General features: G+C 46.5%; 1 protein-coding gene across 6 annotated transcripts in view; it reads left to right on the forward strand.

Moving 5' to 3' along the window:
• Positions 1 to 27,156, forward strand: part of St3gal3 (ST3 beta-galactoside alpha-2,3-sialyltransferase 3) — a 218,488-nt gene that overhangs the window by 122,433 nt on the left and 68,899 nt on the right. For all 6 annotated transcript variants that reach the window (XM_041651927.1, XM_041651921.1, XM_041651922.1 and 3 more), the window contains one exon: positions 16,609 to 16,701. In XM_041651927.1, the coding sequence (XP_041507861.1) occupies positions 16,609 to 16,701 (93 nt within the window). The remainder of the gene's footprint in view (positions 1 to 16,608; positions 16,702 to 27,156) is intronic.

A 27,156-nucleotide genomic window follows, 5' to 3' on the forward strand; every position in this document is an offset into this window, starting at 1 on the left:
AATTTTCTCAGGTGATCTTGTCTATTTCCCCTTCCCAGGGGATCCATGTATGTTTCTCTTAGGGTTCTCCTTGTTGCCTAGTTTCTCTGGGGTTGTGCACTATAGGCTTGTTATCCTTTGTTTTACATCCAATGTCCATTTATGAGTGAATACATACTCTATTTGTCTTTCTGGGTCTGGGTTACCTCACTCAGGATGGTTTTTTTTTTTTCTAGTTCCGTCCATTTGCCTGCAAATTTCAGGATGTCACTGTTTTGTTTGTTTTGTTTTTTAACCACTGAGTAGTACTCCATTGTGTAAATGTACTACATTTTCTTTATTTGTTCTTCAGTTGAGAGGCATCTAGGTTGTTTCCAGATTCTGGCTATTACAAATAGTGCTGCTATAAACATGGTTGAGCAAATGTCCTTGTGGTATAATAGAGCATTCTTTGGGTATATGCCCAAGAGTGGTATTGCTGGGTCTTGAGGTAGACTGATTCCCAGTTTTCTGAGAAACCACCATACTGATTTCCAGAGAGGTTGTACACCCCCAGCAATGAAGGAATGTTCCTCTTACTCCACATCCTCTCCAGAATAATCTGTCAATCATTGGTGTTTTTGATCTTAGCCATTCTGACAGGTGTAAGATTGTATCTCAGAGTCATTTTGATATGCATTTCTCTGATGACTAAGGATGTTCAACATTTCCTTAAGTATCTTTCAGTCATTTTAGATTCCTCTGTTGAGAATTCTCTATTTAGATCTGTATCCCATAAGACCCTAAGCAGTTGTGAAGAGGGTGCCTGAACTGGCCTTGCCCTGTAGTCAGATTGGTGACTATCTTAAATGTCATCATAGAACCTTCATCCAGCAACTGATGGCAGCAGATGCAGAGATCCACAGCAGAAAACGAGGCTGAGCTCCCAAAGTCCAGTCAAAGAGAGGGAAGAGCGATAATACAAGCAAAAGGGTTAACACCATGATGGGGATACCCACTTAAACATCTTACTTGAGCTAATGGAAGCTCACTGACTCCCGCCTGACAGTGGGGGAACCATCAGAGGACCAAACTAGACCCTCTGAGTATGGTGACTGTTGCATGACTGGGCAGACTGGGGGCACTGGCAGTGAGACCAGGATGTATCCCTACTGCTTATACTGGCTTTTTGGAACCCAATCGCTTTGGAAGGATACCTTGCTTAGCCTAGATATAGTGGGGAGGACCTTTATCCTCAAAACAATGTGCTAGACTTTGGTGACTTCCCATGGGAAGCCTTACCGTCTCCAAGTAGTGGATGGGAGGTTTGGGGGGGAAGAAGAAGGGAGCGGGAACTGGGATTGGTATGTAAAATTATAAAAAAAGTTTTTTTAAAAAAAAATAAAATTTAAAAAAGAACCAATAAGTAAATAAATAGATAATAAATCGGGCCAGCAAAATGTCTCAGCCAGGAAGGATGCTTGCAGCCAAGCGTGCCCACCTGAGTTCAGTCTTTCCAACCAACACAGTAAAAGGAGAGTCGATTCCTGTAAGTTGTCCTCTGACTTCCACACTTAGGCCATAGCACACACGCACCTACCGTGACCACTCAATAAATAAACTTTTAAAAGATCATAAATAAATAAATAAATGAGCTTCTCGAAATCAAAGTTGATGTGGGAGTGATTTCTTTCTAATCTGTTGCTTTCATTGGTTAATTAATAAAGAAACTGCCTAGGCCCATTTGATAGGCCAACCCTTAGGTGGGTGGAGTAAACAGAACAGAATGCTGGGAGAAAGAAGCTGAGTCAAGCGGTCACCATGATTCTCCCACTCCAGACAGACGCAGATTAAGATCTTCCCTGGTAAGCCACCTCGTGGGCTACACAGATTATTAGAAATGGGTTAGATCAATATATAAGAGCTAGCCAATAAGAGGCTGGAACTAATGGGCCAGGCAGTGTTTAAAAGAATACAGTTTCCATGTAATTATTTCTGGGCATAAGCTAGCCATGTGGGCAGCTGGGTGCCGGGGACGCAGCCCCGCCACTCCTAATACAACACAAAGTTACAATAGTCAGACTTTAAATCTTAATAGAAGGGGTTAGCAGCAGAGACAAATGAAGACAGTAAGCTAGGAGACAAGCCAGGTAGCAAAAACTTAAAGGTCTGGGGACATTCCTTTTTGCCCCTCCCTTCCTCTCTCCATCGGGGTGTATGTGTGCCTTGTTGCATCTGCTGTGTCTGGAAACCAGAGGGAGATGTTGGGTGTCCTACCCCATCACTCTCCACCTTATTGCTTGACAGGATCAGCCTGCCATTGAACCTGAAGCTCAGTGCAAAGTCAAGCATTCGGGAAGACAATATCTTTTGGTAGCTGAAAACATAAATTGTGGGTGCCAGGCATGGTGGCACATACCTGTAATCCCCGTATGTGGAAGTCAACTGTAGGGGGAATCTCCAGTTCCAGGCCAGCCTGGGCTAAATGGCAGTTCAAGGTCAGCCTGGCCTACCAGGAAAGACCAAGAGGGAGAGGGGGAGGGGAAGGAAGGAAGGCAGGAGGGAAGGAAGGAAGGCAGGAGGGAAGGAAGGAAGGAAACAGGGCTGGCAAGATGGCTCAGTAGGTAAAGCCACTTGCTGACCTCAGTTTGTTCCCCAGAAATCACATGATGGAGGGAACTGACTCATAAGTTGTCCCCTGACCTCTTCTCATGTGTCCATACGTACACACCGTAAATAAATTAATAAATATGTAACTATAAATTAAAACGAAAAAGAGGCTCTGGAATTGGGCATGAATTTTAAATGCCAAGGTCTACATCTCACTAGCTCTGACTTTGGGCTTCTATTTAATCAGTAAGCATCAGATTCCCATAAGAGTACTGACCCCAGAATGAGATGCAGAGACCCCTGTATCTTAATCCGGGGTCTTTTATTGGCTTACTGCCAATAAAGACAGAACTTCCAAACAAAATCTGTCCTCTGCTTGCCTCTGCTCTGTACCTGACTTCATCTGTGCATTCATTTGTTTAGCAAATACATCTTGACACCAACTGTATGCTTTGTGCGTAGGATAAAACCGAAAAGTCTGCGCCACGTTAGCTTAGTGAACGGGGGAGGAGGGTAGACAACAGCAGCGAGGGTGGTACTGCTGGGCGGCGTAAGCGATGCCTGCTCTGTTTCTAAAATAAGGGCGGTCTCTATACCGATGGTTCAGACACATGGTGCCAGGCATCCCCGGTGTGCAATGCAGAGACAAAATACCCTTCACGGAAGGAGATAGAAGTGGTGTTTCCAGAGGAGACCTTAGGCTTCTCCGAGAGCAGAAGGTAAAAAGAAGACTCACCGAGGAGGCTGCAGATCCAAAGGCATGGGGGCCTCATGGAATATAACAGAACCTTAGAGTAAGGAGCAAGGTGAGGGAAAGTTAGGCCAACAAGATCTGGAGAGCAAATGATGAGAAAACCATCAGGGAGATCATGGGGAGAGTGAACAAGAGCTACCAGCCGTGCAGGTTCATAGAGACTTAAATGTTCCGTCTAATTTCTTGGAGAATTCCATGTGAAGACAAAGGAGTAAAACCAGCAGCTTTCAGCCCCAAGAGCCCCCGGAAGCCAGGCCAGCTCAGAAAGGCCTGTAAACCTGGGCTAGTCTGAAGCGCTGCCGGAAGAGGCGGAACACGGCAGCACATGCCTGTCTTCCCAGCTCCTTGGGTGGCCAAGCCAGGAGGGTCACATGTTCTAGGCCAACCTGAGCTACCTAGTTATCACTGTCTCAGCAGCAGCAACAACAAAACATGGGAACGAGAGGGATGAGGGGAGCAGCCAGAGGTAAGTTTACTGATTCTAAAACAGCCTTGCCAAGTTCTGCCTTATGGCTTGCAAAGGGAAGCATTTTATGCCCGGTGCCTTGATGGATATTCTGTGGTACCTCTTCCTCTTAACAGTCATGTAGATGACCTCATCCGTCTTACCTCATCTGTCTGCTGGCTTTATGAGTCCTCTACATGCTGATATCAAGCTCAGTCCTTTTTCCCACACTTCAGAGTCATTCACCCAGGACTTCCTTCCCTTGGCTGTGTTTTTGGCTTCTCACAGTTCACATATCTAGAACCAAGCTCCAGTATTCATAGCCCGGCCTTCCAGAATCTTTCTTGCCTCAGAAAATAGCAGCTCCATCCTCCCAGTTGCCTGGGTGAAAAGCCAGTGTATCACCTCTTTGACTCTGAAATAGAGCCATCAGCAAGTCCTGCTGGCTTTCTCTTAAGTACAACACCCAAGGTCCAGCCTCCTCCTGCCTCCAGACCATCAGCATCCCAGGTCCAGCCTCCTCCTGCCTCCAGACCATCAGCATCCCAGGTCCAGCCTCCTCCTGTCTCCAGACCATCAGCATCCCAGGTCCAGCCTCCTCCTGTCTCCAGACCATCAGCATCCCAGGTCCAGTCTCCTCCTGTCTCCAGACCATCAGCATCCCAGGTCCAGCCTCCAGGCCATCACCTTATGCAGACAGCCATCCCTGCACACCATGTTGGCTCTCCCAGCTGTTCTCTGCTCATATACTTGCTTCCCAGCATGCACTAGTCAGCTTTCTGATGAACTTGAATGGAGGAAATGTTTGTTCTTGCTCATGGTTTTAGAGGTTTCTGGTCATGGCCATGTCCCTTTAGGCCTGTGATGAGAACACAATGGAGATGGAGCAAGTGATCTAGTCATGTGCAGAGCACTGCATCTGCTCAGACCCGCATCTGACCTCCCCTGCCCAGCCTGCCCAGCCGCTCTTCTCAGGTTTCCCCTCACTCTGAACAACACAACGATAAGAAAACCACCAACCCATTTTAGAAAGGCAGAGGATCGGAACAGATACTTTGTAAAAAAGATATGCAGATGGGGCCTGGAGAGAGGGCCCAGCACGTAAGAGCGTTTGCTGCTCTCATAGACAACCGGACTTTGGTTCCCAGCACCCATGCCAGGTACCTCACAACCACTTACAACGCCAGTGCCTGGGCCTCTGACAAGCTCTTCTGCACTCCACAGGCCAGGCACCTGTGCGCATGCACACCTACGCACACACTCATATGAATAAAACAAAACTTTTTTTTTTAAAAAAAGACATACAGATATCAAATAAATATGTCAGTATATAAAAAGGTGCTCACTCTGTATGTCTCCAGTGCGGGGGATTTAAACAATGAGAGACTCACACACCTGTCAGAGTGGCCAAAATTAAATAAAAACAAACCCTGACAATTTCCAGTGCTGGCAAGGAAACCCTTACTTAGTACTAGCGATACTGCAGAACATTCTGTCCATGTTGGCAATGTTTTGCAGGACTTCCTACAGCCAAATATGGTCTAATCAGATGTGCTGACCACCATCCTTCAGGGTAGCATGACTAATAAAAACCTAGAGACAAGGGGGCTGGAGAGATGGCTTAGGGGTTAAGAGCACTGGCTGCTCTTCCAGAGGTTCTAAGTTCAATTCCCAGCAACCGCATGGTGGCTCATAACCATCTGTACTGAGATCTGGCGCCCTCCTCTGGCGTGTGGGCATACACGCAGGCAGAATGCTGTATACATAATAAATAAATCTTTAAAAAAAAACCTAGAGACAAATATTGGGGTTCAACCTGAAGGTCAGAAAAGCAAAACAACCAGCCACTGGCTCTTACCTTTATCACAGTCTGAAATGGCGATCCTGCCTCCCAGAATCTCAGAATGAGACTGTCTGAGAGCTGTCTGCTCCTGTTTTATATTCCTCTCTACTGCTGGGATTAAGGCATGCACTGCTACCACCTGGTTTCTATTGCAAACTAGTGTGACCACTAGGATTAAAGGTGTCTGTCACCATGGCCTGGTCTGTAAGGCTGATCAGGGCAGCTCTTTTACTCTCTGATCTTCAGACAAGCTTTATTTATTAAAATAGAAATGAAATATCACTACAGTCATTACCCGAGTCAATTGAAAACATACATGCACACAAAATCTGCTCTTGAGTATTTTTAGAGGTGATACCCATGGTTGTGACAAACCAGAAGCAAGATGAACAGCTACCACATCCAGACGGCAGAGTGGTCTTCAGCATGAAAAAGAAAGGGGCATCAGTGTAGTAATAAGAGCGGCGGGACTGTGTCCCCAGCACCCCGGCTGCCTGGCTAGCTTATGCCCGAAATAACAACACACAAACTGTATTCATTTAATCACTGCTTGGCCCATTTCTATCTAGCCTCTTCTAGGCTAATTCTCACGTATTAATTTAGCCCATTTCTAATCTGTGTAGCACCACGAGGTGCGCTTACCGGGAAAGATTCAGCATGTTGGACCTGGTGACTGACTGCATCGCATCTTCCCCAGACAGGAGAGGAAATGATGTCTGCTTCACTTCCTTCCTACTCCCAGCATTCTGTTCTGTCTACTCCACCCACCTAAAGGCTGACCTATCAAATGGGCCAAGGCAGTTTCTTAATTAACCAATGACCTTCCTCCACCTACCACAAATTTCATTCATCATTATCTCTACAGTAGGTATTATTTTATGCCTTTCAAGAGTACAGGGGTCTGTAAAGGCCTTACCACACTGATTTCACTCAGAAGGTTTCTTTCTAGTGTGCATTCTTTTATGAATGTGAAGACTAGTTTGATATTCAAAGGTCTTAACACACTGATTGCATTCATAGGGTTTCTATCCAGTATGTGTTCTTTCATGCAATTGAAGATGACTGTGACATGCAAAGGCCTTACCACACTGATTACATTCATAGGGTTTCTCTACAGTATGTGTTCTTATGTATTTGAAGATGACTGTGTTGAGCAAATGCCTTACCACACTGATTACATCCATAGGGTTTCTCTCCAGTATGTGTTCTTTTATGTATTTGAAGACCACCACGTTGGGCAAATGCCTTACCACACTGATTACATTCATAGGGTTTCTTTCCAGTATGTGTTCTTTTATGTTTTTGAAGAGAACTGTTGTCACCAAAGGCCTTAGCACACTGATTACATTCATAGGGTTTCTCTCCAGTATGTGTTCTTTTATGCAATTGAAGTTGATAATGACGTGCAAAGGCCTTACCACACGAAAAGCAGGCCCGCCGCCCATATTACTACAAATGGCGCCCCGACGTGATGGACTAAACCCACTTAAAAAACCTGAGAAGGCTTAAAATTAAGGGAGAGAGAGTTTAACACAGATTTTTGCTGTTTGTTGGTGGCGTGCTGTAGAGAGATTTCCTGATTCGGCAACAGCAGCAGAAAAAACGCTGTGTCATTTTAAAGCGCGATTTCCTGGGGCTGTGCCACCATTGCAGCTTTTGAATAGAGCATTTGGAGTAAAGTGCTACGATTTGTTTGATGGCAACTAGACTCGCTGTGTTCTCGGGTCTGCTCTGCTTGTTAGAGGCAAGCAAGCGCTCTCATTCTAAGAGAGGCTTCCTGACGCAGCTTTAGCTGCAAAGCTTGCAGCTCTTTTAAGAGGTCCTGCCACGAAACACTTAAATGGTGTTGACGAAAAGCTGAATGCATGCTTTTCGGTTTTCAGCCGTAGCAGGAAAAAAGCTGCGCCGTTTAAAAATGCCGGCTTTCTGGGCTGTCCTGCCAGGGCAAACTCTGACTCTTTTACGCAGGCGGTTCGTGTGGTTTGCAAGCACAGGCTGCTGAAGCTCGCTTGCTGGCAGGGACCATGAAATGCCATAGAGTTGTGGCAGTAAACATGGCTACAGCCAGTACCTCAGCCATGAGGCTGGAAAGCTAAGGAATGGGCTGGATCCAGCCATCAAAGCCATGGCTTTAGTCCTACTGAGATTGCTTGGTAAATTAAAGACTCATGTGGTCAGAAAAAAAGAGATATACAGTAAAGAGAGATTCAAAGACAGAGAAAATTTCTGAATGGTTTAAAGTGTGTTAAAAATATATTCAGACTAAGCCGGGCGATGGTGGCACACGCCTTTAATCCCAGCACTCGGGAGGCAGAGGTAGGCGGATCTCTGTGAGTTCGAGACCAGCCTGGTCTACAGAGCTAGTTCCAGGACAGGCTCCAAAGCCACAGAGAAACCCTGTCTCGAAAAACCAAAAAAAAAAAAATATATATATATATATATATATATTCAGACTAAAAGTTAAAGTTCAGAGCCCAGCCCCAGTGACACACCTCCTCCACCAGGCCACACCCAATCCTTCCCAAACAGTTCCACCAGCGGGGGGGGGGGGCAAGAATTTAAACATGAGCCTATGGGAGCTATCTCATTTAAACCATCACATTCCACTCCTGGGGTCTCATGGGCTCCTGGCTATATCACAACACAGAATGCATTTAGTGCAACTTTAGAAGTCCCTAAAGTCTTTTCACCTCAGCACTGTTTAAAAGTCCAATGCTCAATGTTTCTCCTTAGTCTAAAGCAATCTCTTAATTGTAACCCCTTGTAAATTAAAAATAAAAATCAAGTTACATACTTCCAAAGTACAGTGGCACCAAATATACATTACCATTCCAAAGGAAAAGAGTCAGGGCATAGTGAGGAAACACTGGGCCAAAGCAAGACTGGTACCCAGTAGGGCAAGCTCCACATCACCGCAGCCTTTCATTCCCATCGTCCTCCTGCTCCTGCCCAGTTGGATGTCTATATTTTCTTTTTTACAAAATGATGATGATATCCGCCGGTCACACAGAGTGATTAAAGAGTCAACAATAATGGAAAAGAAAGAAATCAAACTCAAGCCGCTGCCATTGCTCAGTGCTTGCCGACTGCGTTCCTTCACTGTCTACTGTCTGCCGCCCGTAGTTCCCTTCTCCTTGTAACCGATGCTACCCCTTACAGCAGGCCTGCTTGCTTCTCTCCCGGGCTGATGCGTGTATCGCTCTGCTTATGAGTCCTCCTATGCAGACTACTGTCCTAGCAGCAGAACCATGATCTGCTCACAGACTGCACAGCATCCCTCACTCTTCTGCCTTGTCTATATTGGGTGCCCTGCTGAGAACACCCTTCTGCCCTCCCAAGTCCCTAGGATAAGTGCCTCACCTCCCTGCACCCTGTACATGTCTCTGCCTGTGCTGATCCTTTAAGGGTTTTTTTTTGTTTTGTTTTTGACTTATCTTCTTGCTTCTGGGTTATAAGCATTTTGAGGACAGGATCCAACATGGAAGCATCAGCCAAGAGTGTTGTACGTCTGAAGCAATTCCCCAGAGAACCTTGGGTGGAAGGGGAATGAGCACACCCACTAAGGGCCCCCTAAGAGCAGAGTGGTCTTTAAGAGCCCTCATTTTATTTTCAAAGTTCTGTGCTCTATTCCATAGTACAAATGCACTGTTCTGGTGTAGACTTCTCCATGAAGCTTATTTATTTAAATGTCTGAGTGTTTGCTTGCATGAACACATGTGCACCGCATTCATGCCTGGTACCGGAAGAGGTCAGAAGAGAGCACTGCATCCCCTGGTACTGGAGTTACAGGTGATCGGTGAGCCTTCACGTGGGTGCTAGGAATCAAACCTGGGTCCTTCAGATGAGCAACCGGTGCTTTTAACTGCTGAGCCCTCTCTCTGATCCTCTCAAGTGTATTTATTACTCCAATAAATATGCCCGCTTTGAGAAGCCTGGACCTAGTGGGCCTAGGGACTGTGCTGTCTGGAAATGATAAGGACCTGCCTGACCTACATAAGGAAACCAGACACAAGTCTTTTCTGTGAGCTTCTGTTGAGACTTAGCCCTTCTCTGGTGCTCACATAGATGCTGAGGTGCCCGTAGATGACAAGCCTGTGTACACAAATGTTGGTCTCTCAAGTAGAAGTTTGGAACTGGCAAGTGACTTAGAGAGGAGAATTCAGGTAACAAAAGTAAAAGGAACCGTTATTTTCCTCCAAATTAGTATAACTCTGACCATCCAGGAGGAGCTAGAAGTAGGGAAGGCAGAAGTTGATTGGCACTACAGCAGGGACTGTGACTGACAGGCTACTTCCTCGGCGTCCTCTGTCCTACCCGCCAGCCCTCCTCCTCTAAGAGCCACAGAAACCACGCAGGAGAGCTTGTCACTTGAAGTCTAGTCTTCCCTCTTTAAGATGTGGCGGTGTCCAGCCTTTTCACGTGGCAGCAGACACTGTCATCTACGAATATGCTCGGCCACATGTACAGCTCTCACGGGACGCCCATGCCCTGGGGCCACAGCTGAAACACACGTGTTCAAGTCTATGCTCTTTCTGCCAAAGAAATGGAGGGGTGTGTAGTCAGGAGGCAGCTCAGGGCTTCTTGCAGAGGACTCGGGTTCGGGTCCCATCAACACTCGCACAACTGTCTGTAACTCCAGTTCCTGAGGGTCCGACACCCTTTTCTGACCTCCAGGAGCACCAGACACACACATGCACAGATATGCGTGTAGGCAAAACACTCATACAAATAGACTAATCTTTTAAAAAAAATGTAATGAAAACAGCTGGGCTAGGGAGATGGTTCAGCAGGTAAAGGCCCTAGTCACTAAGACTAATGACCCGAGTTCAGTGCCTGGGACTGACATTGAAGGAGGGCACTGGTTCCTGCAAGTTCTCCTCTGACCTCCATACACAGAGCCCCCCGCCCCCACACCTTGGAGTGGGGTTGCGTGCAAAGCCCCAGCTGCTGGAACAAACCAGTTGCTGGGGCCGTTGAGATTGGGTCGGTGTTTTTGCCAAGTATCTGGGTGGTGGGTGGAAAAGCTGGATGTGTTGGGTTACTATCTAGTCACCACGCAGACCCTCCTCTCTCCGTTTGGCTTCAGGAACCTTTCTGGTCCATGTTGTCAGATACGGCATTCGTGCAAAGATCCCCACCCTGTGGCGGGAAATGGGTGGCCGTGTGGTGACTCTGGCGCTGTGCCCTTTTGGAGCCTGTTTTACAGAAGCAGCACAGGACCATTTGCTTCATCTGGTGACATCACTGCTCAGTGCTGTCCTTCCTGATGTCCTGGCTTCCAGTAACTCTCAGTTTGTCACTGCTCTGCTAATGATGGCCACAAATGCTGCTGTCACCCGGAACCCCGAGGAAAATATGAGTAGAAATGGGTTTTCTGGCTGTGTTCGGTTCATCGTTTGACATTTTGAGCGTGAACAGAACAGCACATCTTCTAGCCGCATCTCCTGGCAGGGCTGCTTTCGAGGCTTCCACCAAGCTAGATTAGATCATAGATCTGCTGCCGGGCACTTGGCTCACGCTCAGTGTGCTAATTCCCTTGCTCTTTTCACTACCACCCAGAAAGAGGGTGTGTTTATGTTTTTAAAGAATTGAAGTGTAGAAACAAAACCGAGCTGGAGCCGTCGCAGCAGGCCCCTGCCGGAGCTCCTGGGAGAAATGTCTGTAGCGCACAGGCCGACACACAGGGAGAGCTCTGGGGAGCATCGTCCCCATCCAGGATGAAGACAGTGGCCAAGCCCCTACATGAGGTTAAACTGCAGTAATGTCAGCTTCAAAATCCCCAGTTAAACAGGAGCGCAGACAAAAGCTGTAGAGAGATCCATGTCTGCACAGTGACAGCCAGGGTGGGGTGGATTGACACCCACCACCTGTGTCTACAGGAAGAGACTGAGGACAGCCCACGGACAGACAGCCCAGCACTCCTCACTCCCTGCAGAGGGCCTTGTTACTAGAGTTACAAGGTTAGAGGGACAACAGTGGAAAAGACGGACTGTGCTGTCACTCTCTGGTAGAGCTGGAACACTCACCAAGCACACAGGGTCTCTGACTCCACCCCTAACACCCGAGAGAGACAGACAGGCAGGCAGACTACCCTTAAAGAGAAGGTTCATCTGGATGCCTAAGGGGAGCTGTGATGGCGTTGAGTTATTTTCTTACATGAAGGCTATTTTAGTGGGAAAATTCAAATGGAAATGTTTAATAATCAAATAAGATGACAAAAGCCAAGCAAAGCCACGGCTACCATTTCCCCGTCGCACGGTTGTCCCAGAAACAGCTCTAGTCACTGGAGACGCTGGTCTTCAGGAAGGAAGAGGAACTGAGAAGGCAGTGATGGAGCGTACGGCGCTGAGGGGCTCCACCACCCCAGCTAGGGGCTTGGCTCTGCCTGAGCAGTCAGGTAGGGTTACGTGTTACACACTCAGGCTTCTCTCATGACTAGTGTCCAGTCCTCTGTAAGATGGTTCTAGAAATTGGTCTGTTGGTTACAGAACACCCATCTCTGATCTGTAGAGTCCTTGAGATTAACCCTCGAGCTTTTTGCCCCAGCCACCACCCCATCTCCCTTGCATGTGCACCGATTAGCATTGCAAGTCAAAGACTAATTGCTCTTGGTGCAACGGCTTGGTACTTATTTATGTACTCTGTAACACATGTCCTGTGTTAAGTGATCTAGGACTGGGCACATCTCCTATTTTTTATTGACATATATTGATTGTACAAAATAATGAGTTTCCATTGTGATTTTTCTTACATGCGTATAATTTACTTTTATTATATTTACCCCCTCCCCTCTCCTGTCCTCACCCCTTCCGGTCCCTTCCTCTTCCCAAATTAGGACAGAAAGCTGTTTTGGTGAACACCTGCTCACGCCTCGGTCTCTGCAGGCATTCGCACTTACACGTACATACTACACACATGCACACATGTTCCTAATTTTAAAAAAATCTTACAGTTTAGTAACATGCCTCCAAATCACACAGCTTGCAAAATGACACGGCCAGGATAAAAATCCAAGCAGCGACTCCATTGCCCTTGGATTCTTGTTGAGTGAGTGAATGAGAGCAGGAAATGGAAGCAGAGTTTGAAAACAAGTGAGCACCAGAATGAAAGTGTGCCCTGAGGCGTGTGGGGACCACAGGCAGGAGGCGTGTGGGGACCACAGGCAGGAGGAGTTGGTTTGGTGGGTCAGGGTCAATCTCCCTTCTCCCACCCTCCCAAGAACATCGCCTCTGCAACTGCCCGATCTCTGAAGCATTGGGAGTTTTTCTCCTTCTGATCAGTGTGTGAACGTGCTGAAATACTTCTTGTCCTCAAAACAACAATAAAAACACATCGCCACCCTTACCTCACCTTCCTTCTGGCCGTTTCTGTCTCCCTTTGTAGCAAACTCCTCAAAATAGCCTCCCGTCTGACCCTAGTCACCCCTTGCTTCCTCTTAAGCCCAGTGGAATCTGAGTTGAGCGTCCACCACTCCCACTGCCCCCGTACCCGTACTCCCACCCACTCCCACTAGTGATGCAGCTTCCAGAGAAGTCAGCAGTGGCCTGCTTGTTGGCCAAGTCAGTGCTCCAGCCCAGGTCTCACCTGACCAGCCTACCCTATGTTTGACACCACTGCCCCCCATGGGACATCACACTCTCTCTCCTGGATGTCGTCGTTGTTATTGGAGACAGGCTCTCACTCTGTCACTCAGACTGGCATCAAGCCTGTGCCAATCCTCCTGCCTCAGCCTCCTGGGAGCTGGGATTCTAGGCCTGAGCCACCTTGCCCGTCTTCCGGTTAGTTTCGGTTTTTGTCTCCACCTATGCTCCATCCTGGTTCTTCTGGCTGTCTCCCAGATGTTGATCTTTCCAAGGCACATGCCTGTCCAAAAGTAGCAATTCTCCCTTGCCATCGAATCCAGACGTGAGCCAGGTGCTCAGTCTACCTCTGCCACCTCACTTTCCTTGTGCGTGTATGTTGCCTGCGAAGACCCCCAGATGTTGACTTCTGCAGACGTTAGTCAGCACGGCAACTCTCCCTTGTGTTGAATGCAGACGTGAGTCCGGTGCTCAGCGCCTGGATGAGAGCTCTGCCTGTGTCTGCCACCTTCTGTGTCTCGCCGCACTTGTACGGTGTTTGAGAAGATGGCCAGCCCTCCACTCCTCACCAGATCCCAGGGATCCAAGTTCCCATTCCATAAGAGGCTAAGGGTGGGATTTTTCCATTCCTTCACCCCCTTGTCGGCGTCCATGGCAGCCTCTGATTCTAGATGTAACCTTCCGTCCATTCACTGCCCAAGACTTGGCCTGGTTCCCTAAACTCGGCCCTTCTGAGCGAAGTGGGGGAGTGGACACTGGGTTTTCGCTTGAGCCCCAGCATCTGGTCTTCGCCTGAAGAGCGTGCGGTTTGCACTCCTCACCCCAGAGGCTGGTTAGTCACGTTCGCAGCACAATGGGCACTCTTAGTGGAGGAAACGCCCCATCTTCCACAGTGAAATGCCAGCTGCAGAGCAGGAGAAGAACAAGGGCAGAATGATTTGATCAGACATCTGGGGACCCCCTGGCATTTGGAGTGGGTGCCTAGAGAAACTAACTGTTCTGGCCTGAGGGAGCCGGCGACCATTAATCTTGGTGGGTTTGACTGCTGTCTGCCCCAGAGGTCCCAGCTTGCCGGATGACTCAGATCCCTCAACACTTCTCCTATTCTTCTCTCACTGGGACATTTGGGAGGCCATTTCTAAGGCATTTTGATTTGGTAATAATTGACATACCCCGCTGTGCCCAGGCTGGCTTTCTAGATGAATTGGCTGGCTTTCATCATCCCTGATACTGGACCACCTTGCACACCTAGGAAAAGCAGACTCCTGCCTGCCCTGCCTGTCTCCCACTTCTCTGCCCTCCATCTGGCCAGCAGGCTCTCCCCTCTGCTGTGGATGACCCTAGCCTAGGAGCCTAGGCCCTCCTTCAGTCGCCTTCCATGAGCTGAGAGCATGAACTGGGGAGAGGGAAGATGCGACCAGAGGTTCATCTGTCGATCATTCTACAATGCGCTATGTCATGAATGGTAGCCACCATCTGCCGTCCAACTTCTTTGTAAACGTTCCAGAATTCAGAAAGCCCACAGACACTTGGTACAAGTTGGACAACCCTGAGGGTAAGGGTTTTGGAGACACGGCATGAAGGCCAAAGTGCTGTGTACATACTTTCAAAGAGTGGGGTGAGGCCTTCTTGACCCTCATTTCTACCCATATCCGACTGCAGGAACTGCTCCTACTAGTGCTGGGCTCCAGGCCAGCTTCTGTGACATGGTGCTGGTAGTGTCCCGTCAGTACTCCTGACACGGGGAAGACGCAGCTGCATGGTCGTGGGTCCGGCTCTTCATCTCTCTGAGCCCCAAGAGTCTGTTAGTGATGCAGCGGCACCCATTCCCAGGGCTGCTGAGAGGAGGAACTATTAGTCACCATACTTCATCCCAACGCTTCCATCCGTAATTGCACTGACGTCTGTATTTCATTTCCAAAAGACAGTTGTTTACATAGGAAAATACAGGTTTTTTTTTTCTCCTGTTCGAACCTTTAAGTTTGTTTTGTTTATCAAATAAAGTTTCAGCCCCTCACTCTGCGTTTGCATCTCATTGGCAGGGAAGGCTTACAAATGTAGATCTCTAGAATTCTGTGTATACTTATCAAGCAGTCCCTTACATAAGGCCCTGGACTAGACCTCCATGGGTGAATTGTACTTGACACCCAGCGGATGATGCAGCAACATTCCTGGCTGTCCAGCAGAGACACACCCACCCACACTCCAATCCCTGCAGGGGCCCTGCTGAGGGTCAGCTTGCTGCTGAGCCACACCCAGGGAAGCAGCTAGGGCACCGGAGAATTGCCCAGCGTATGTGGGGGTGGGGTGGGGGTGGGGAGACAAGGTTGGAAATCAAAACTGGCTGGTGACACACCTGGTGGGCCTACAGTTCTGGGGTCCATGGGGTCATTTCCTGACGATGTCTTGATGTTTTTCAGACTGCTTGGGGGCAGAACTGTGGTAGAGGGCCGTGGCTCCAGCACCACACTGAACACATCAGGATGTAGAAACCCGAGGCTGTAGGTTGATATAGTTATAGTCTCACGGCCAAGACCAGGCCTGGACACAGCCCTCGGGCAGGGTTTGCATCTACCCTTTAGCTTCCTGAGATCGCCTTGTCTGCAGATCATAGCAAAGGGAGGCTGTCGGCATCATTTTGGTTCTCAAAAAGAAAAAAAAGAAAGCACAGCTCATCTCTGTGCAAAGTGTGGGCAGAGGTCTGGTGCTTTAGTGGGAGACAGCTCTCCTGTGGTGGGCAGTGCTGCTGGGGTGAGGGCAGGATAAGGATGGTGGGTAGGGAGGCTGCCAGAGCAGAGAGGGGCAGCTGGCTGTGGGTCAGGGAATCACTCCCACGAAGCCCACGTCTGAGTTTGGTTTGGAAGGGTCTGGTGGTCTCCACGGGGAGGACCAGGAGAATTTCAAAATGAATAGGCGAGCACGCTCAACTGAAAATCAGCCAGGGGATTGATTCTTCGGTGGCTTGGTAACACACATTTGCTGTGTCTCTCTTCAGGGCACTGTGCATGGTCCCCACTGGGTGGATCAGAGTGGGTGAGGGCGGAGGGGATAAAGGCAGAGGAGACTGGGCACATTGGGACATGCCAGGAAGGCGCAAGGGCCCGTGGCTCCGGATGTGTCAAAGCCTTTGTAGTCATGTAGGCACTGCCTCGCTGGTGGTCAGGCTTACTACAAAGGATCTGCACAACCGAGAGGGTTCCTTTTGTGGAGGCCATCGAGAGACCTTTTCTGGTAGGCTGTCTGATTCTCTTGGGAACTTGGTGGGTTTCATTCCTAAACCCTGATGTGGAAAGAGCCTGAAGTACCTATCTTCAGGAAGAGCACTGGATTCCATTTCAGTCCCTGCGGCTCCTGGTGAATTGATAATCTACCCGCTGCTCTGGGCCCAGCGAGCTCTGACCTTCCTTCTCTCCCACAGGCCTGCCGAGCTAGCCACCAAGTATGCAAACTTTTCAGAGGGCGCTTGCAAGCCCGGCTACGCTTCAGCCCTGATGACTGCCATCTTCCCCAGGTATGTGATTCTGTCCCACGATGCCTGGACAGTGTAGGCTGTGACTCAGCCCCATGAAACATCTTAGGGGGCTTGGCCTCCTCCTGAGGAAATACGTTTGCTGTAAGCCCCCTCCTCTGTCCAGTGGTGTCAGGGGAAGGACTCTGCTTCCACGGGTCCCACTCCACCCACTCTGCTTTTGCTACGTTCTACTCCCATCCAGCCTCTAAGAGGAGAGAGAGGAGGTAGACTCTGCATGGCTGGCCCTGGAAGCCAGGAGTCAAAGCATTGACACGTTTGGTCCTGGCATCCTTGGTTAAACCAAGCTGGGTCCTACTGCTGGCCACAGGGAGACACATCCAAATATAGCAGGAATGACGAATGCTTCCTGAAGCTGTCTGGATGTTAGCACCTTCCCTCTCTGTCCGTTTTGCATCTGGGGTGCCTGGCCTCCCTGATTTCAGACTTGCCAAAAGAATGTGTGCCGGTGGAGTCAGTTCCGTTTACCAAATGCCTTTATCAGGCCTCGATGTGGAATGGGGGCTGAAGAGCTGAAATTGCCCTGCCCCATCTCTAAGTGCTGGAGATTCAGTGTCATTTTGCTCTATAAAGAAAAATGGTGGGAGCTGAAGAAAGGGCTTCTGGACACCAAGATGTGGCACTCAGCCCACCAGAGTGCTGGGGCAGCTCTGCTTTCTGAGGGAAGGACTTGCCTCCCATCGTTAGGAGCCCAAACTCAGGACATACAGTTTGTTTTCACCGAGAGATGCTGAGAAGCAGCTGGTACCAAAGCAGATGCAGGATCTTGAGTGGGATATGCATTTTCTCACCCACTGTGAGCAGTACCACCCAGCTCCCTGTGGAAAGCAGGGGCTACAGTTGCTGGTGCTCACATTGGTTCTCAGTGCGGGCTCTGCCTTCTGAGCTGACCCCACTGCTGGCATCCTCTGGCTATAACTGAATCCTCCAGAGTGTGAGGCACTGTATTCTGTCTCACACAAGCTGCACAACTCCATCCCCTAGCCTAGACACTTGTGAGTTTCCCTTGACCTGGACATAGGTTTCTTCTGTTATTCTAATTGAAAGTAATACAAATCTGCATGTGTGCGTGCCTGTGTGCGTGCCTGTGTGTGTGTGTGTGTGTGTGTGTGTGTGTGTATGGGTGGTGGTGGGGTGTGGCTCTCCATCCCTTCCCCAGAGACAGTCACTTTCATCACACATGGAAATATGTTTTATTGTTCTGTAGTTCACTTTTTACTCCTAAAAGCTATGTTACAGATTATTATATTACTATAATACAATAAAGTCCATCTTTTTTTCATGTTTTTATTTCTTTAGGGGATGCTGAGAACTAAAACCAATGTCTGCCCCTAAACTATATGCTCAGCACCCCATGTCTTTGGTTTTTGTTTGTTTGTTTGTTTTGTTTTGTTTTTGAAATTAGGTCTTACTGTGTAGCCTTGGCTAGCCTGGAGCCTGCTGTATAGTTCAGGCTGGCCTTGACTTCACAGAGATTCACCTGCCTTTGCCTCCCAACTGCTAAAACCCATATCATTTTAAAAATTATTATATAACATAATTATATCGACGTATAATTTTGATAAAAAATATTTGTTGAAGTTTATGTACAATAAAATTTGCCCTTTGATGTCGTTCTGAACTTTGACAAATGCGATCATGTGAGCCCGGTAATCGGTAACACATCTCCCCAGGATTCCCCATGCTACTTCCTGGAGAGCCTCTCTCTCAGCCTCGGCAAGCACTGGCCTACTTTCTATCCCTGTAGTGTTTCTAGAATGTCTTAGGCATGGAATCAGAGTGCGTAGCTTTCCGAGGGAGTGTCTCAAGTTTGGTGTGATGTATTCACAGTCCAAGCATCTGTTGTATACTCTGGTTGTCTGCTCCTTGTGGCTGCTGAGCAGTATTCCGTAGCAGAGATGAGAGGCTTCTGTTCACACAGAAGCATACGGTAATTCCAGTGTGAGGGTACTGGGGTGTAGCTTAAGGGGAGGAGAGAGCCATTAAAACACAGAGTATGGGCTTTGTCTGGATGCCTATGTTCACCTTTCTAGACCTAGGAGTGCAGTGGCCAGGTCCAGTGGCTTATGTACGGCTCGTGTGTAAGAAACTGCCAAGCTGTCTTTCCATGTGGTTGTACCGGTTTTGTGTCCCACCAGCTGGAGCTGACGGTCCTTGCTACTTAACGTCCTTCTCTGGGCCTGGTGTGTGTGTGTGTGTGTGTGTGTGTGTGTGTGTGTGTGTGTGTGGTGGGGGATGTTATTCTCTCCATGTCTTTACAGGGCAGGAATTTTTAATGTTGATAGAGTCCAACTCATTACCCTTTTTTCTTTTATGTATTAAACTTTGGGTGTTGTATCTAAGAAATATTCTCAAACACAAGACCAGAAGTTTCTTTTTCTTGTTTTCTTCTAGAATTGTTGTGGGTTTAGCTCTTGAATTTAAGCCTCTGACCCGTTTAGAGTTTTGATTTGTATATGGTGGCATGTAAGAGCTTGGGATTTCTTTATTTGCATATAGGTGTTTGCTGATTCCAAAAGTGTTGGCAACTCTGACAACACACACATGTGCATACATACACATACATATGAACATACACATACATGCACACGCATGCACTAAAGTACCTTGATTTTATTGAATTATTGAACATCGCTAACATGTGCATTGCTATTTTGCTGATCTTTGTCCGCCCTTGTGCTAATGTCGCACTCGATTGGACGGTCCTGTCTTTTGTTACTAAGGACGGTTTTATTTCACCCTCTCAGGTCCCGTCGCCTCTCCTTTTTATTCCACTTACTGTTTATCGTGGCACGTATGTGAGGTGGGGCATGCCGCAGCATGCATTGCACGGTCAGAGGAAAACTCCCGAGCAGATTCTCTCCTTCCTCTTCTTTTTTCAAAAATGTATTTCTTTTTTATTCATTTTACATTCCACCCCCAGTTCTCCCTCCCACCTCTCCTCCCACCCCCCTCGCCAACTAAAGCTTAAATTGCACATCAAACCCCACACACTAATAGTGGGAAACCAACATCCCACTCTCGCCAGACAGAAAATTGCCCTTCTACCTTTTTGTGGGTTCTGGGAGTGGAATCTGTGCTCTCACTTTGTAGCGAGCCCTTTTACCCCCTGAGCCATCTCGCTGGCCTGGTGCTGCCTATTCTTTTTTATTTCTTGCCTTGCTATATTCAGTGGACTCTTTAGTATGATGTTAAATAATATGATTATTACATTTTAACAGTTTGATCAGCTCACCCATCCCTGGAGGACGCAGAGTAGATATGACTGAAACTTTCTGTTCTCTGCTCACGTGACTGGTCCACTGAAGTCAGCCCCCATTCTGAGGCTCCCCAGGCATTTACTGATAGTCTCCTCATTAGAGTAAAAGATGTCCTTGTGACCCCCAAAATTCCAAGGAACTTGGAGTTCTATGTCAGATGTTCCTGTCACTCAGAAAATTGCAAAAGTCTTAGGAGCTCTGGGTCAGGAATGAGCTCCAAAGGCCAAACATCAGAGCAGGAGACCCCTGATTTAAAAGCAGAAGACCCCAGTATTGGAGCAGAAGCCCCACAGTATTGGAGCAGGAGGCCTCCCATATTGGAGCAGAAAGCCCTGCTATTGGAGCAGAAGGCCCCTGCTATTGGAGCAGAAGGACCCCTAGTATTGGAGCAGGAGCCCCCCCCAGTATTGGAGAGAAGCCCCCCAGTATTGGAGCAGATCTCCAGTATTGAGCAGAAGGCCCCCCAAAGGCATAAGAGTAGGAGAACATTCAGGGAAGAAGGTTCATTAAGAGTGGAAGAGGGATGAGGGAGAGTGATCTGGGGGTGAAATGACCAAAGTACATTATATGCACGTTTGAAATGTCAAAGAATTAAAGACAGATTTTCAAACAAGGGAAAAATTTCCCCCTAGTGTTGTTAACTTGAAGTTTTTAGGAACCAGGGGCAGAGACCTAAAAAAATAAAGTACAGATATATATATTTTTTTTAACTTCCCTTAATGACCTTTCTTTGACTCATGGGATCTTTGAAAGTGTTATTTAATTTCTAGTTGTCTGAAGGTGTATATAATCAAAATGTACTTTTTATGATTTTGACACTTTTAAATGATTGAGGTCTGAGTTATGGGGCAAAATCTGGTCCGTCTTGGTGGATGTTCTTGAGAAGAGAATATTTGCTCTTACTGGGGACTCTACAAATGAGCATGGTTGATAGTGTTTGTCAAACCACCATGTTACTGGCCACTTAATTCTGACAGGAGTTGAAATCGTCATTCATCAGTTTTTGCTTCATTCAGTTTGAAGCTGTTGTTTGGTTCTTATACACTGTGGTTATCTTACCGCCTTTCTGGATGTCTGGATTTGGTTGATATTTTGAAATGTTGAAACGTTTCCTTTTCACTAGTAATTATCCTTGTAAGTTTCTTATATAATGTCAATCATGGCAACTACTCTACTTGATAAAAATTAGCTCTACTAACTCATTTGCCATGTATACACACACACACACACACACACACACACATATATATATATATACATATATGAAGGGGTATATTTTTTTCTGCTCTTGAGCTCTTGCATGCATGGTGGGGTAACAAACAGCCCATCCTTGCTTTTAATATGCTAGTGTCTTTATGTCCTCATATTTAAGATGGTTTCTTGTATACAGCACATAAGTTGAGCCTTGCTATTTAATATAGTATGATAATGTCTGCCTTTTAATGGAATATTGCTAAAGTTATATGCCGTTTATATGGAAGTCATCAATATGATTATGGTTAAATCTACTATATTACCATTAGTTCCTATTTGTTTCTTTCATTTCATGCCTCCTTTTGGATTAATTATGTACTATGATTTCATTTTACCCTCACACTACTAAGTTTAAGTTACAATATTCATAATTGTCAAAAGGCAGAAACAATTCAAGCACACATGTATACTTTTAATTTCTATTCCTTTGGATCTTTTTTTATGTCTTCTGTCTCATTCTTTTTTATGTCCATGTTTCGTTTTATTTTTTATTTTATGTTCATTGGTATTTTGCCTGCATATATGTCTGTGTGAGGGTGTCAGAAGCCCTGCAACAGGAGTTATAGGCAGTATGAGCTGCCTTGTGTGTGCTGGGAATTGAACTCATGGTCTCTGCAAGAACAGCCAGTGATCTTAACTGCTGAGCCATATCTCCAGCCCACGTCTCTGGTTTTCTTCTGCTTAATGAGATTTTTGTAGTAGCTGTGTGATGACCTGAATAAGTATGGCTCCCATAGGTTCATTCTTAAATGCTTGGCACCCAGTTTGTGGAGCTGTTTGGGAAAGATTAGGAGGTGCAGCTTCATTAGAGGAGGTATGTCACTGGAGGTCAGCTTTGGGGTTTCAAAACACCATACCATTCCCGGTTAGCTGTGTAGGGATAAGTCCCGCCCCTAAGGGGGCGTGTTCACCTCGGGCTAATGTTTGCCTATAAATTTGGCGAGTGTGCTCCCAGCCGCTGCTTCTGCTTCCCTGGTCTCCGCGGGAACGGTGGTTCTGTAAGTCTATTTCTACATTAAAGCTATATGTGTGTATATATATATATATTTACAATCTGTCTGCATTCGTTTACGCCGTTACATTTTGGCGCCCAACGTGGGGCTCGAACCCACGACCCTGAGATTAAGAGTCTCATGCTCTACCGACTGAGCTAGCTCTGGATTTTGGTGCATTTAATGAAGTTGCTTAGAAACAGTAGGGGCCCTGTAGGCTTGCTTGAATAGTGTTAGGCAGGTCTTGAGCAGCCTTGTCTAGAGCCATTTATCCTTCAGATGCAGTAGCCTTCTGAGAACACTGCCCAAAGACCCCTGTGTTAGCAAGGAAGTCCACTCTTGTTGATGTATTCCACTCTGCTTTGTATGAACAGAAGCAGCTCCTAGTCTGGTGTGAGCACCAGATATTTGTTTGTTTGCTTGCTTGCTTCCTCCCAGTGGCTCTCTTAGCCCCTGCGTCTCCTTCCCTGTGTGCTCAGATCAGTACTTCGCCAAAGATTTGGAAGGTGCCCTTGCAGATCTTCAGAACTTTCTGTGCTGCTCTCTTGTCTAAAGCAGTCTGTCCTGTGATATACAGACTCTGTGGCCTTCCTAAATGTTGATGTGTTTGCTCACCTCAGAAAGACCTTCAAGCTCTGTTTAGATTCCCATCCTCACTGAAGGTTGGGCACTGTCCCCAAGCAGTGACCTAGGCCCTATAGGGGTCACTGTATTTCTCCCTGAAAACCATTGTTTTATTTATTTTTTAGTTATTGAGTTTGGAAGATAAATCTTGTCCCTGTATTCCATGATAGCTAGAAGCAAATGTCCCCTCATTCTGTCTGTCTATCTGTCTGTTTGTTTTGAAACTGGGTCTCATGTAGTCTGGCTGACATAGAACTCATATGTAGCTGAGGCTGGCCTTGAACTCATCCAGTGTACCGGGATGGCAGGCATGTGCCCCCTTCCCGATTCTTCCCATCTTTTTTACATAGCATTGCACCGGGTAGATGTCCCATATTTTAATTAAGCAGTTCTTTTTGGATGGACAGTTTCCAAACTTCACTCTTAAAAATATTACCTATCACTTCTCACACATTCAAGATTATGTAAAGTGCTATTTCCAGATCAAAGATTGTAAGCATTTTTAATTTTGGAAGTTACCTGCGAGTTGTCTTCTGTAATGGCTCTTGAAGTTTGCCTGCATGTGTGTTGGTACCTGATGACACTTTCTGTTTTAGTTACCTGTCCTGTTTCTGTGACAAAAGACCTGAGAAAGGCAACTGGAGCATAGAGGGTTTATTCTGCTTTGCAGTTGGAGAGGATGCAGCAGGCTTAGCAGGGGAGGCGTGGCAGGGGAGGCGTGGTAGGGGAGGCGTGGCAGCAGGAGTGTGAGCTGCTGGTCACATTGCATCTACTGTCAGGAAGCAGAGAGATGAATGTTAGTCTCAGCCCGCTTTCTCCTTGCTGTCCAGTCCTAGACCACGGTCCCTGGAATTGTATCACCCATTCAGGGCATTCTACATGTCTCAGTTAACCGAGTCTGGATAACTCCGGCCCCCCTACACACACACACACACACACACACACACACACACACACACACCTATACACACACACACAGAGAGACAGAGAAAGAGATGCCCTGAGATTTGTTTCCACAGTATCCTGAATCCCCTAGAGTTGACAGTCAAGACTGACCATCATGACATGTGCTGGCCTGTTCCTTTAATCCTAGCACGGGCAGTGGCAGGTAGCTCTTTGGAAGTTTGAGGCCAGTCTGAGCTACAGAGTGAGTTCCAGAACAATCAGGGCTAAGTAATGAGACTCTCTCAAAAGGAAAAAAGAAAATTCACCACCATACCTTCCTTTTACCTTTAATTTAACAACTTCTACTTAAATGATTAATCTATTAATTCTGGGTTTTGGTGTTAGGAATGAAGTTGGAGCTTAGGTTTCTTTCTATGTGAGTAACTAATATTTCTTGGCACTTTGACCAAGAACACTGTACAAATGTAAAGCTTGGTTTATATTATAGCGTCAGTATTTTTTTTAAACGTAAAGAAACAGTTTTATTTTACAAAAAATTCAAAACAACTTTACAGAAGTTGATTGGTTTTATCAATGTAATTTGTTTTATCAGCATAAATTGGTTTTAAATATAAATAAACTAAGAACATATACATCAAACTGTGCCTTTATTCACTGACACGGGCACACCTCCAATAAGTCTATATAAATGAAAATGCATAAATATGTACAAAACACCTAAATAACAAGTCATATCAACCTTCACTCTCCAGGACCCTAGTTTTTATATGAGTATACTGGCAAATAAAAAAAAATATCAGTGCACCTGCTTACATATGCATGCAAACCCCAGAAACCAAAGTGATATGAAATGGAACATTGGTGCTTACATGCATGACCATAAACACACAACATATTCTAAAACAGAAATCCCTGAAATACAACAACGTGACATTTTCACCAGTGAGGCAGATTCAGTAGTAAACACAGAAATAAGATACCTGAAATGTCCGTGCTCTAGATAATAAAAGCAAAGAAGCCAAGCAGGAAAGCCCCCCCAACCTCCTGCCGATGAAATTCTCGTGTTGAAAATGCAAAGACAGCTTCAAAGGCTCAATAGTGCAGGGCCACTGATGGCGGCTTTTAGAATAAAGATCATTTGAAAATGGACTTGCCGAAAGCAGACAAACAGTTTGTAAATGATTCCTTTTCCTTTGAAGAGCCGCTGCCGCCTGAGGCGCTAGCATTGGGTGCTGGTGGGAGCCACAGGAAACAGTCTGAACCAACATCTTAGTCTCCACCAGCCTGCCTTCGAACTCCTGTATGACCCAAAGGAAGCTTGAAAACCCAAAGACGCCAGATTTGTGTCATGGCTGGACCAAGGGAACCTTGGCTAGCAATAGTGCTATTTTGTAGCCTATAATTTTCATAAAGGCATTTTTGATCCTGGCGATGCACTCCAGACATTTCTTAGAGATACCCCTGAGCTTTGTGTTCCAGCACTGTCTCTGTGGAGGTGACCTCTGCCTTCGCAGAGAGCAGCTCTGCATTAGGGCCAGTGCTTGCTACGTTGTATTTTCTCCTTCTGTTGCAGATAGCTCTCAGCCTGGCTGCCGTTGTTCTTTTTTGCTACTGTCTGTCTGTCTATCTGTCTCTCTTGGGTCTCTCTCTATGTAGTTCTGGCTGCCTTAGAGCTCTCTATGTGGACCACGCTGGCCTCAACTGCCCTCGTATTCTTTGTGGATACGTTGCCCGGGCACCAGAGGAGAGGAATGGACGTCATGTGTGGCAGAGCCCCAGTCAAGCCTAGTTCTGCTTTCTTCTGTAGATCAGATTAGCCCAGCTTCCATCCGGGAATCAGGCTGAAATACAGGATATGCCAACCGTCTAGCATCACCTCTTTTTTCCTTATTTTTTTTCATGTACTATGTTCTGATTATGATTTCCCCTCCCCAACTCCTACCAGATCTTGTCTGCCTCCCCTCCCACCCAGATCTATGCCTTTTCTTTCTCTTACTAGATAATAGACATCTAAAAAATAAAAATAATATAAAACCAAACTAGAGTAGGACAAAACAAATAAATAAAACAAGCAAAAAGAAGAAAAAGAGCCAAAGAAAAAGAACAAGAAACATGTAAACACCGAGGTACATATGTTTGCACACACAGAAATCCCATAAAAACACAGAACCAGAAACATAATACATACACAAAAGACCTGTAAGATTTAAAAAAAAAAAAAAAAACTTCAAAATGCCATTGAGTTTATTTTGTGTTGGCAATCTACTGCTGGGAATGCAGCCTGCCCTTACGGATGATTTGTATGCCCAGGGAGACTCTTTTGGAGAAAACTGCTTTTCCCTTCATGAGCAGTTGTTAACTGGAGGCAGTTAGCTTCTGAGTAGGGGTGGAGCTTGTTCCTACCACCCCTGTCGGTGCTGGGCCCCCATCCGGCTTAGACCCATGCAGGCCCTGTACATGCTGCCGTAGTCTCTCTGTGTGCGGGTCCAGTCCTACTGTGTTTAAAAGGTCCCGTTTCCTCGGGATCCTCTGCCCTCTCTGGCACAGCGCTCTCTTGCATTCTCTTAGTGGAGAGCTGCAGAAAGAAGGTGACCCCGGCATCTTGCAGTGCACACTGCGTTGGAAAGACATGAGTGTTGGTCGGTGTCCTCAAGTCCTTGTGGCTTTCTCACGTAACAGGCTGTATGAACTTGGAGAAGTCTGAGCATCGCCGCCCATGTTAGTTAAGACAGTGAGATCTGATGACATCTCCTGGGGCTAATATAAACGTTAGGTCTTTCCAATAAGTTGAACATTTAGCAAATGCATTCTGTTTACCAGTGATTTCCATTTTATTTAGATGAGTTTGGGGTTTTTGTTCATGTTGTTTTACTATGCGGGAAATACACATCTCAGAGTAGATCACGATAAATACTTTAAGTGTTTTCAAACAGAGGTTTTCAACCTGTGGGTGGTAACCCCTTTGGGGGTTGCATATCAGCGATTTACAGTAAAATTCATAACAGTAGCAAAATTACAGTTATGAAGCAGCAACGAAATAATCTTAAGGTTGATGGTCACCACAATATGAGGAACTGTATTAGAGGGTCGCAACATTAGAAAGATTGAGAACCTCTGTAGAAAAAAATTTAATTCATTTGAATGTGTCACTGAGAATCATTGTTGATATTCCATATTCCTGGAAATCCTTTATTTATACATGTGAATAACTATTTCTATTTATTCATTTAATTTTTATGTGTGGTTGTATTTTGCCTGCATGTATGTCTATGTGAGGGAGTTGGATCCACTGGAACTTGAATTACAAACAGTTGTGAGCTGTCAAGTAGGTGCTGGGTCTTGAACCCTGGTCCTCTGGAAGAGCAATCAGTGCTCTTAACTGCTGAGTCATCTCTCAGCCT

The sequence above is a fragment of the Microtus oregoni genome, unplaced genomic scaffold (genome assembly GCF_018167655.1).
Source record: "Microtus oregoni isolate MIOR12 unplaced genomic scaffold, Mior012 000005F_ref0000423, whole genome shotgun sequence".
In the NCBI taxonomy this organism is placed as follows: domain Eukaryota; kingdom Metazoa; phylum Chordata; class Mammalia; order Rodentia; family Cricetidae; genus Microtus; species Microtus oregoni.